At 25.5% G+C, this 12,430-nt stretch overlaps 1 protein-coding gene across 2 annotated transcripts in view; it reads left to right on the top strand.

The window, feature by feature from the left end:
• LOC100208487 (sterol carrier protein 2) overlaps positions 1 to 12,430 on the top strand; it is a 39,941-nt gene that overhangs the window by 17,890 nt on the left and 9,621 nt on the right. The window contains exons 14-18 of one of the 2 annotated variants that reach the window (XM_065801830.1): positions 2,846 to 2,996; positions 3,301 to 3,382; positions 5,471 to 5,597; positions 6,017 to 6,096; positions 8,057 to 8,197. In XM_065801830.1, coding sequence (XP_065657902.1) covers positions 2,846 to 2,996; positions 3,301 to 3,382; positions 5,471 to 5,597; positions 6,017 to 6,096; positions 8,057 to 8,152 — 536 coding nt within the window. In that variant the 3' untranslated portion in view covers positions 8,153 to 8,197. Of the gene's footprint in view, positions 1 to 2,845; positions 2,997 to 3,300; positions 3,383 to 5,470; positions 5,598 to 6,016; positions 6,097 to 8,056; positions 8,198 to 12,430 lie in introns of those variants that run through there. The other variant, XM_065801831.1, reaches the window with a different exon arrangement.

The following is a 12,430-nucleotide window of genomic DNA, read 5'->3' as shown; positions in this document are numbered from 1 at the left end:
ATTTGTTTGTTTGTTTATGCGACACAAAGATCGCAAAAAGTGACCAACGGAGCCATCCAGTTACGTAGACCTGGGAGATGTGAAAATAAAAACAGATTGTAGATGGCGTCATTGAATAAAAAATAAAAATCATAAGAAAATATAAAATGTGTGGCAAGACTTTTGTGAAGTAGAAAAATGATGAACAGACGTTAGGGGGCATAGGGAAAAACAACTAATGCTCTAGTCACTCTGTGTGTAGAACATATGCAACAAAGTACAAATATTTGATATACTGATTTTAGAGAATGTTGATGTCTACAGGTGTGATGGTGTAGTGCATTAGTATGTACCGTTTAGTCGTCTTATATGGTCTTATTATGTTTTCGTTCACTTTCAAATCAAGTGAATAGAAAGCTAAAAACACTCACTCCTTGCGCTTATGGGCTAGCACATCAGAGCCAAATATAAAACCTACAGAATGGATCTCAATTGATCAAATGCACACATTAGTCACCGTAGGCCACAAGCCATCGCTCTTAGCCAAAAGAGCTACTGCTCCGTGCTGGTGTGGAATGATGTGCTATGGAGTGAGATTTTAGATCCAAGCAAATAGTCAGTGAGCGCTGATCCGACATGCATTGTGGAGCTTCCGAATGAACGTGTGCGTGAGTGTCAGCATAGCCATTAGGTTATTGAGCGCCGTAACCACATCCAGCGGGATAGCCTAATATCCGTTTTGTCGTTGTGGTGTACATTGGAAAAAGTCGGGGCTCACCAGCCACAAAGAATAAATTTGTTTGTTAGTATTCATAATGAGATAAATATTTGCTTATATCCAGTTTTTTTTTGTGCGTTTTTACCTAATTTTTTATTTGATACATTTGGTAAAATTTAGCAATTCATATGAAATCCTGAATACTAAACTTAATTATGATGTTATCTAAAATTATATTTAATTTACTGTTTTGATTTATTTGTTTAGAAATTTACAGCTTTGCTGTAAACTTTTGTGTTAACTTTAAGTTTGTTATTTTTCTGCCATTTTTAAAGTACTTTTAAGTGTAGGTTTAGTAAGTTTTTTTAAAGTTTATGCCATCAATGCCGACCAATGTGTTTTTAGTAAATAAATTAATAAAACAGTATTTCAATGCATTTATGTATATTACAAACAAAAGAGGTCCAAGTAAACTGCAATTTGTGACCCCTTTATCACATATCAGTTCACTAGACTCTTCTAATGAATTGGATATCTTACAATAACAGCTCAAGACCATTGGTCTTGAACTGTCATTGTAAGATATCTAATTTTGAACTTTAACTTTGTAACATTTTTAACTTTTCTATAAGAATTTTTCTTTGGATTTTCTATTTTAAAATGATTAAAAAATAACAGTCAATATTAAGTTAAGATAACAAACAGAAAAAAACAAAAAACAAAGTAAATCATATCACACTCAGTTAAAAATAACTAGTAAATACAAAAATAGAAAAACTGACTAATTGCCATTAATAGAATCAACTGCAATAAATCTTACAATATATCTGACAACGTCAACTGCAATAAATAAATAAACTTCAGTTTTGTCAATGTCTAGATGAGTTAATTTAATGACATTTAGTGGCTTGAAATATATGTAGAATAAATTTTTGTATGTGTTTTTAAAAACATTCAAAAATATTTTTAAAAACATTTTAGTCATTTAGTTTTCATATTTAACACCTTTGCTATAGGTATATATATATATATATATATATATATATATATATATATATATATATATATATATATATATATATATATATATATATATATATATATATATATATATATATACATAGAACTCTTATATGTTGTCAGAAAATTTTTTCCATATTTTATTGACAAAAAGTAAAAATTAATATGCAAGACCAGAATTTTTTTTTTTATCAATTGATAGATGCCTGCCCAACCAAACCCTAAGTCGATGTAGCAGCACTCCCTTGCGGGTCAGGCTAAAAGATAGTAGATGTAGCAGCACTCCGTTGCAAGTCAGGCTATTTGTCAGTCAATATAGAAGCTCTCCCTTGCGAGTCAGGCTATAAGATAGTCGATGTAGCAACACTCCGCGCATGATTTACAGTAAAAAAATAAAAATAAAAACATTTTATTAAAAAAATTAAAAAAATAAAAACATTTTATTAAAAAAAAATAAAAATAAAAACATTGTTTATATTGTTAAAAACATTCAGAATGTTTTTAAAAACATTCTGGTCAATTAAATTTGCGTTTTTGTGGTTTTTTAAAAACAATTAATTTGTAATTAAATTAATGGTTTTAACTTTCTGACAACACGCTAATGTTGGGCGAAAGTCAAAAGTAATTAAAAGTGACGTATGTGTTGGCGTAAGAATCACTTTTTTCCTTCCGCTCTTCCCAAATATATATATATATATATATATATTTGGAAAGAGCGGAAGTCTTTTCAAATATATATATATATATATATATATATATATATATATATATATATATATATATATATATATATATATATATATATATATATATATATATATATATATATATATATATATAACACACACACACACACTGCTCATGTAGGATTCTTTCAATATAAAGGCTTTTCCCACCTAACTTGTTGTTGCTGCAATAATGCAATCTATGCAAAGAATATTGTTATATTTCTTATATATTTTATTCTTAGTTAAATTTTTTTTTGGCATATTTAACTAAAAATACAAATTAACAATCTTGTTCAAAGCACGGAACATTTGTATATTACAACATTTATTTTTGTAGCTTAAGTAATAGCGTTTTCAAAAAATATCCACGCACATGCTTAAGTTAATAATTTTTCTTTAGGTTTGGCACAATGTTTTGAGATTTGTAGCCAGCTGCGTGGCAACTGTGAGGAGAGACAAGTAAAAAATGCTGTCATTGGACTTCAACATAACCTTGGATTGGGTGGTGCATGTGTTGTTGCTCTATACAAAAAATGTATTCCTTTGCAGGAGTAAGGATTCTTGTATTCTTGTAATAGTAAATCAATAAATAATAAAAAAATAGTATAAATATTTTTACTTATAAATATTTTAAAATTTAAAATGGTAATGATCATATTTACGATGATTGTGATCATGATGATAATAATGATTATTATTAAGATCGTTTCATCATTAATATGATGGCCGACCTCTAAAAGATTGAAGTTGGCAAATTTTTGCCAACCTCATTTTTCCTAATTCCTGTTTATGATGATGATTATATATTTATGAAATGTTGTAAAAATATAAATTTGTTTGAATTTTTTGTTAAAGAGTTGTCTCAGAAGAATCATCAGTTGAAAGCACATTTAAATCAGATGTTATATTTAAAGAAATTGAAAAAAGATTTAGCTGTGTATGTTTTCATTTAAATGAAATTTTTTTATTTTTTAACATTTTTAACTTTATAAAAATAAATATAGGATATAAAATTTATATCATTTTTATTATTTAAGCTATTTAGCATTATAAAAGTTGTAAAAAATTCTGCCATCCACAAATGATTGTGGGTTTTAAGTTTAGTTTAATTGACAATTTTAAATTTAGTTTTTTCATAAATCACTAAATTCTAATGATTTTTTAATGATGCATTCATAAGATGTTGCATGTGCATGGGTGCAGTTTTGTTTGCATCTGATTACTTTTTGCATCATGTGTAAAAAGTCTTATAAAGAAAAAATCATTTAAACTTTGACCAATCATAGTAGTATAAACATTTACTTATATTAATAAAAAAAGTTGTTTAATAAAATCTTCCCAAAATAATAATTGCATATCTAATGGATCATTCTTTAAGATAAAAATCCAAACTATAAAAATTTATTTTTTGGTAATCCGTGTCAAATGAGCTAGAAATTTTTTTCCCCTCATTAAAGTTATTTTTACTTTGTTAAAATAAGGAGAAAATTTTTTTTTAGAGAAAATAAGTGAGGCATGGTCCCTGGTGCCTCGGTCCCATGTACTCTCTGGTAGTCTGCCATGGAAACAATTTTAACACATTTTCATCAGAACTACACAAATGCTGAAATTTTCAGAGCTTCAGTTTGTCTGGAAAGTAGTAAAAAATCTCACTACTTTCCAGACAAACTGGAGCTCAGAAAATTCCACTAAAAAAAAGTGAGGCACATGACCTGAGGCACATGCTTTTTAATTTGATGTTTACAATATTCTTATTTTTGCAAGTGAAAAAAATAACTGATTGTAGAAGATAAATGATAAACTCTATGGTAAACCTTTAGAAATTCAAATAAAATTTTTTTTAATTTTAAATAAAAGAAAATTCTCAACTTCTGTAAAAATAAGCAGTTTTTAAAAAAATTCAAAAAATTGTTGTTTTTCTTTTTTTCATTATCAATGTAGTAAACATTGCAATAATCATTATAATAGATATTGTTGATGAGTTTAATAATAAAACATTGATATATTGGTATTCTTTTTGAAATCAAAAACAGGGAACCGCTGAATGCTATTTGCCATAGTCATATGTTGTCTTTTTCAACTTGCACCCACATTGACAGACACCCTAATTCTGGAGCTACTAATTTGCTTTTAGTTTAAAGAGTTATTATATTTTTTTCTTTGTTTTTTGTTTTGTTTGTACCTAACTTTTGATAATTTTTATTTGAATTTTTTTTTTTTTTTCATTAAGTTTAATTTTGTTGCTTCAGTTTTATTTGTTAAATTTTGTTATTTATGAATTTTTTTTTCTCCATTTTTCTAAAATGCTTATTATATTTTGATTTAAAGTTATTAAATTTTTAAATCAGGTTAAAATCAGTTAAATGTTAAGACTACATAATATTAATATATTAATAATATTATAAGATTAATAATATTATAAGATTAATAATATTATAAGATTAATAATATTATAAGATTACATAATATTATAAGACTACATAATATTAAGACTACATAACAGATTGATTTAATGAGTATAAAAAATTAGCTATCTTTAGTTACTACTGTTTTCATATATTGTCCCATGAGTATTACAAGGTTCTATCTGCCATTTTTGCAGATAGAACCTTGTATAATGTTTTTAATTGTCATATATTTTTATTCATATCAGTCGTTTGTTTTCATTATTAATTACTAAAACTTTAATTGGTAAAGTTTTTTAACATAAAAAAAAGCAGTTAGAAATAATTATCATGCTACAATATGTTGCTGTATAATTTATTTTATTTCTATTACAAATCAGCAATTTATATAATAGATAAAGTTTTAACATTTAATATATATAAATACTGCACAAAATAAATTAAATCTACCTTAGCAATATTGGGTTTTTCTATACTATAAGTTATTTAAAACAATTCATTTTATTTCACTTTGGCATCCATTATTTTCCTCTGCACCCAAATTAACAAGATTAGTCAACAGGCCTTGGTCAACTTTATTAAATTATAGCTCACTCATAACATTTACTTATAAATTGCAGGAAGCAGATTCAATGAAAAAAGAGTTTAATGCCGTTTATTGTTTTGAACTTCAAAAAGAAGAAAATGTTGGTGTTTGGACAATTGACCTTAAAACAGCTGCAGTAATCTATAGAGGAAAAAATTGTGGTTAGTTGTGGGGTTTTTTTGTTTGTTTTTATTTGTTTTCGTTACAAAATTAATAAATAATAACAGCAGTATAGTTTGCAGCATTTCAACAAAAGTAAAAAAAATGTAGAAACATAGTTCACAACAGCAAGATAAGTTACAGCAGCATAACAATTTTCAAGTTGTATATGTTTATTGAACAATTTTTTTTATTTTTATCATTTTTTAGTTTTTTATGTGACATTTTTGTTGATATCTTATCTTTAATTAGTTTTTAAAATTGTTGTGTGTAAGTAACATTGTTGTGTGTGTGTGACTTCTTGTTTGAGAATAGCTATTTACATTGTTGTATGTGTGTAACCACGCGTGTGAGAATAATTATTTACATTGTTGTATGTGTGAAACCACTTTTGTGATAATAATTATTTAGTTTTATTTAGAACTAAAAGCTGATTGTACTATTAAAATGACAGATGAAGACTGCTTCAAAATGATGATTGGACAACTTAATCCTCAAACTGTAATTTAGTTTTTTTTTCATATATAACTTAGTCTGAGTGAAAAAATAAAAAATTATAATTAGATAGAGATGTGACGCGCTTTTTTGGTTCTTGTTTTTTTTTTTTGAGAAAAAAATGCAGGGATCCGTTTTTTTTTTTTTTTTTTGGGAAATATTATTTATGCTACTAAATTTAGTTTTAATTTGAATCTTAGTTCATATTTTAACTTTTGATTTAAATAGGACTATATTCTGAAATTGTTTTTATTTTGTTATGCTTGAAGGTAAACACGGTTGAAGCAGTCCTGTATAAAAACTTCTTAGATAATTTTATCTTCCTCAATTTTATCTTTATTGGCTTTAGTGTTATATCGACACAATAAACATTGTTTATTTACATTTATTATATTTAATTAGATTTAATAATTGATATATTTGTACAACCTACTACTCTTTAAGTTTTCTGTCAACCGTTTCCTAGCTTTATAACTCTACTCTTTTTTTTCTTTTTATATATATATATATATATATATTAGTGTGTATATATATATATATATTAATATATATTAGTGTGTGTGTATATATTTATATATGTGTATATATATATATATATATATATATATATATATATATATATATATAACACTTCCTACTCCCCCCGCTCCTAACCGGTTTCTTTTAGATAAAAATCAGAGCTCAGTGATTTTCATGTGCTGTGGTTATCTTTTGTGAATAATTAAAGTCTAATTTAAGTTTAATTGTCCAAAATTTAGTTCATGCTTAAGCTCATTTTCTATTCAACAGGTCCCTAATATTGTTTAAAAAATTATTATATTAAAAAGGTCAAATTAGTACTCAAATGAATTAAAATTTTATATAAATCTATTAAAAAAAATATTTTTAAATAAAAAAAATTATAGAAATTCATGTTTTTTGTTTTTGATATAAAAATTGTCCTATTTATTTAAACCTTTGAACCAAATTAGCAAAATGGAAAAAGTTAAACAGTCCTTTTGCCATAATATTATGTCTAAAAATTAAACTTGAAAAACAAAGCATGTTATAAAATTCTGCAAGTGTTCTGATATATTACTATATGAAAATGTCCAGATAAAAAAATCATGTAGTTAAAAAAAAAAATCCAGATAAAAAATAAATTATAAATAAATAAATCACGAATCATCAGATGAAAGTGGGCTGGAAAACTCCGTAAATACTAATAATTCAAAATTTTCAAATTTTCCTTGAAATTAAATTCAGTATAGGGTTTTTTTTTATAAGGGCCTACTTGTAATATATTTTTTTTGACAAATATAACAAACAATCAACGTAAGACTAAATTACTACACAATATACAAATGCTCAAATAAGTAAACAATCTTAATAGATTCTGATATTAAATTTGCATGGTATTATTTTGTATTATCAACATTAAAATGGTAACTTTCTTATTGGATAAGTTTCTATATATAATGAGAGTTACAATCACAATTGTTAGTTAGCATGACAAATTAACATTTCCATACAGTATGAATAGATAACATGACAAATTAACATTTGCATACAGTATGAATACATAACATGACAAATTAACATTTCCATACAGTATACAGTATGAATAGATAACTTAAAACTAGTTTAATTTTTTATTAAAAATTTATTTTAAATTGGTGTTTATACATCTAATTGTGCTTTTAATGGTTATATACTAAAAATATAGTAGAATAAAGAAAAACTATTCCAAAATTTATGCCAAATAAAAACTGAAAAATTGTTGAAAAAAGCAAAGCAACTCCAAAATAACCAAAAAAACGCCAAAATAATTAAAAAAAACACGTTTTTTTGACCCTAAAAAACGTCAAATGAAAATAACGCATTTTTTTGCTACTATAAGTAGATATTATTTTTTAATACATTATATATTTTTTTTATTATTTTTAACTAAATTTTAAATAATTTAAAATCTTTTGTGTTTATTTAGGCTTTTCTTCAAGGAAAAGTGAAAATTTCAGGTAACATGGCATTGGCAATGAAACTTCAAAAGCTTCAAGTTAAAAATCTGAAATCAAATTTATAAATTTGACTATTGTTTATAATAATTATGATTAAATTTTTTTTTTAATTTTTAGTGGTTTTTAGTGTTTTTAAATTTCAATTGCTTATTTATTTTATTTTTTAATTTATAGTATAGAAAAGTTTAATGCAAACTAGTTTTCTAATATATTTTTTTGTTTATTGTTTTCATTTGTTTTATAATACTTTAATTTTAATCTCTAATTTAATTTAAAATTTGATAAAATTTGAAAATTTTGAAAACAATGACAATATATAAAAAAAAATTAATTTTTAAAGAATTTTTTAAATGTTTTGTCATAATAGCATGTAGGAAAACATGTTATTTTTTTATCTATTTCAATCTTTGAATGTAAAAACTTTTTTGATAATTTTAAATACAATCTTCTCTTTCATATGGTACAATGTCTCATATGGAGAAGGAAGGGGATAGAAATCTGTAACACGCTAATGCTTTACAGTTATAAGTTTTTCAGACACTCTTTATACTAAACTCTACACACTAAGCTGTTTTTTTTTTTGTTACCAAATATGATAAAATATAATAAATATATAAATATAATAAAATAATAAAAATATAAATATAATAAAATTGTTTTGATTATGTTTTTGATTAAGCTTAAAACAAAAAGTTTCAAAGTTTTATTAAAAATTATTTATTACTCGATGACAAAATTTATTTCATTTTAAAAGTTCAAATAATTACAACATTCTTTTCACTGGACCTGAGTAGTCACCAGACCTCATCACCAGCAATATCAGACCTTGGCATTTATATTAAAAACTGACTGTGGGGTTAATACATAAGATGGTTTTACAATTGTAAGTTTTTTTCTTTTATTATTTTATTATTTAATAAAAAATTTATTTTAAGTTGTTGTTTGTTTATTATTTTTGTTTAAAACTTATTTTTTGCTATTGTTTTTATTGTCAATGTTATTATTTTTATTACTATAATTTATTAGAATATGTTTTGTTTTAAAAAATTTATGATTTTTCATCGCAAAAAATTATCTGATATTGCAAACAAAACTTTTTTTATGATGTTTTAGAGTCGGAGTTGTCTCAGAAGAGTCGACTGTTGAAAGCTCATTTCAATCCGATGTTATATTTAAAGAAATTGAAAAAAGATTCACTGGTGTATGTTATTTTGTATGCTTCACTAGAAATCATACAACTGGTTTCTTGATTATAAACTGTTTTTCTGTTGTTTTTTTTTGGAGGAAGGAGAGTCGATGAAAAAAGAGTTTAATGCTGTGTATTGCTTTGAACTGCGAAAAGGTGATGAAGTTGGTATTTGGACAATAGACGTTAAAACAGCAGCTGTTATCTACAGGGGAAAAAATTGTGGTATGATAAAAATCTTTGCAAATATTTTGTATACAAATTATTTATTCTGAACAGTTTTTTTAAACTGTTACTTTGTAATTCAACTTTGTATTAAAAAAGAATTGTAAGTAAATTTATAAAAATTTAATTTTCATATTTATATAATTTGATCTATTTTTCAACAGAAATGCATGTTTTAAAAAAAAATTTTCCATATGATTCTAATGTTGCTATCAAGCGTCAAGTTCTTATCAATTATAATAATTAGGATTTGACTTAAAATACATGTTATATCTCTATATATAGTGCCCATTATAATACTATAATGGGTACTGCTCTAAAGAACTAGCGTCTCTTGTGCCATCTACTAAAATTCATTCTTGTGTTACTCGTCATTCAGTTAAGTCTCATTCTTTTTATGTGACTATTCCTAAATGCTCCAAAAAATCTTATTCCTCTAGTTTTTTTCCTCAAACATCAGTTCTTTGGAATTCACTTTCTTCATCTTGCTTTCCTGATTCATAGAATTTGCAATTTTTTAAGTCGTCTGTTAATCATTATCTTGCTCTATAATCTTCATCTTTTCTCTTTCAGTAACTTCCAACTCTAATAGTGGCTGTTTGCAGCCTTGTTAGAAGGGAACATGTTAAATATATATATATATATATATATATATATATATATATATATATATATATATATATATATATATACATATATATATATATATATATATATTAAATAAAATTCATATACAACAAAAAATAGTATATTTATGCATTTTTATTTAATGAAATTTTTTTTTTAATAAAAGTTTGTTAAGGAGCTGGGTTAAGAGAAGGAGCCTGGGTCAAAGATTTTTGAATTAGAAATGGTTAAATTAAGACTAGAATTTTCTGATTTACTATTTGTTTGACACAAAAATTACAGCTTTCCCAGTAAAGACAGTTTGTCATTTTTTTTTTTAAACAAAACTTCAAGTTTTTATTGATTAGCATTTGAATTGTTGAAGATATCTAACTTATTTTTATTCAAATTAATTTATCACTGATTATAACAAAGTTGTTGTCATAACAACATTGCAAAAAAAAAAAAAAAATACTCATAAAGATTTAATTTATTACACAAGTTAAAAGCAGATAAAAATGTAATAAATAAATAAGTTAAAAAGATGTCAGCATTTAAGGAGGCCTTTAACTTATAACATGTTATTTATGGCTTGGCAAAACCGGAAAATCAAAAAAAAGGTTTTTGTTTTTTTTTACATTGTATAAGCGGGTAACCGGTTTTTTTTTATTAAAGCAAATTTTTATTATTGTTAAAAAAGATAGGACTTTCTCCGTAAAAATCGACGGAAAAAGTCTGCTAAAAAAGATAGGACTTTCTCCGTAAAAATCGACGGAAAAAGTCTGTTAAAAAAGATAGGACTTTCTCCGTAAAAATCGACGGAAAAAGTCTGTTAAAAAAGATAGGACTTTCTCCGTAAAATTCACAGTTTACGTGTTTCATTTTTTTGTATAAATCAACGGCGAAAGTCAGCCAGCAAAAAGACAGCTCTTTCTCCATATAATTTACGGTTTCTGTATTTCATTTTTACGTTCAAATTAACAGAAAAATTCTGTTAGTTCAGCAAATAGACAGTTACTCAACTCATCTTACAGAATTCACACAAAAGTTAAAAGTAAATAAATAGAATTTATGTTGTTAAAAAAATTCGACTATTAAAAAACTACTCACGAAATGATTAAATATTATAATATAAACACAACATAAAAAAACTCATTAGTTTTGAGTACTTTAGCCACTTACAAAACATTTAAAGAAAATCTATTTTAATCATATGAAAAACGCTCAAAGTCACAAAAATAAATTTATTGAGTTCCATCCATTTCCACAGTCTGTACATTGAAATCTATTATTACTTTAAATATCAGGCCACCTAAAAGTTTTTTTTTTCCTATCAATAGAAAAAAAGTATATCAATTTCTGTTGATACACAACCATGAGTAGCTCAGTTTTTACTCTTTTTAATTCAATTTACTCGGACTTAGCGCATTTTTCAGATGAACTCCTCATATGTTGATGAACTCCTCATATGTTGATGAATTCTTCATATTTTTGTATAATTTCGTACACGAACAGGGCTCGTGTACTGGTTGGAACACTTTGAGCCGTAATAGCCTGAGAGAAGTACGGAAGATTTAACTAGTAAGATTAAGTGTTAGTATCAGATTACTAAAATTTGGACAGATGTCCAGTAAAAAACTAAAGCTTATGTAGAAGAAGTAGGTGCACATATTCCTTTCTATTTTACAACTGTCTAAGTATAGTCTTTTGTATTATATAGGTTCGCGTATAATTGAATATATTGCGTTATAAAAGTCTAACCAGTTGAAATTTGTCGTTTTATTCAAGAACCGCCCTTCTTGACATCATGATCTTGGGTTAGAGAATCTAGCCAACTTGAATTTGTCGTTTTATTTAAGATTTACCCCTGGTAACCTTGCTTAAAAATTATCCTTTTTACTTTTAGTATAATGATACTGGGTTAAGAAATCTACCTAATTGAAATTTGTCGTTTTGTTAATAGTTATTCCGTTGCGATCTTGTCCGAAAGAATTAACTTTTGACAATGTGATTTTGTGTTTAAAAATCTAACCAGTAGAATTTTGTCGTTTTATTCAAGAGTCGCCCCTCTTGACATCATGATCTTGGGTTAAGAAATCTTGCCACCCTGAATTTCTCGTTTTGTTCATCATTATTCTATAGCGATCTGGCCTGAGATATTTAACTGCTGACATTGTGATTTTGCGTTAAAAAGTCTAATGTTGAGTTGAGGAATCTAGTCCACTGGAATTTGTCGTTTTTATTTAAGACTTCTTCTTGGTACCCTTGTCTAAATATAATCGTTTTTATTTTTAACACCATGATCTTGGGTTGAGAACTCTAGCCA

Source organism: Hydra vulgaris, chromosome 07 (assembly GCF_038396675.1).
Source record: "Hydra vulgaris chromosome 07, alternate assembly HydraT2T_AEP".
NCBI lineage: Eukaryota > Metazoa > Cnidaria > Hydrozoa > Anthoathecata > Hydridae > Hydra > Hydra vulgaris.
This window is presented reverse-complemented; position numbering and strand designations above follow the sequence as displayed.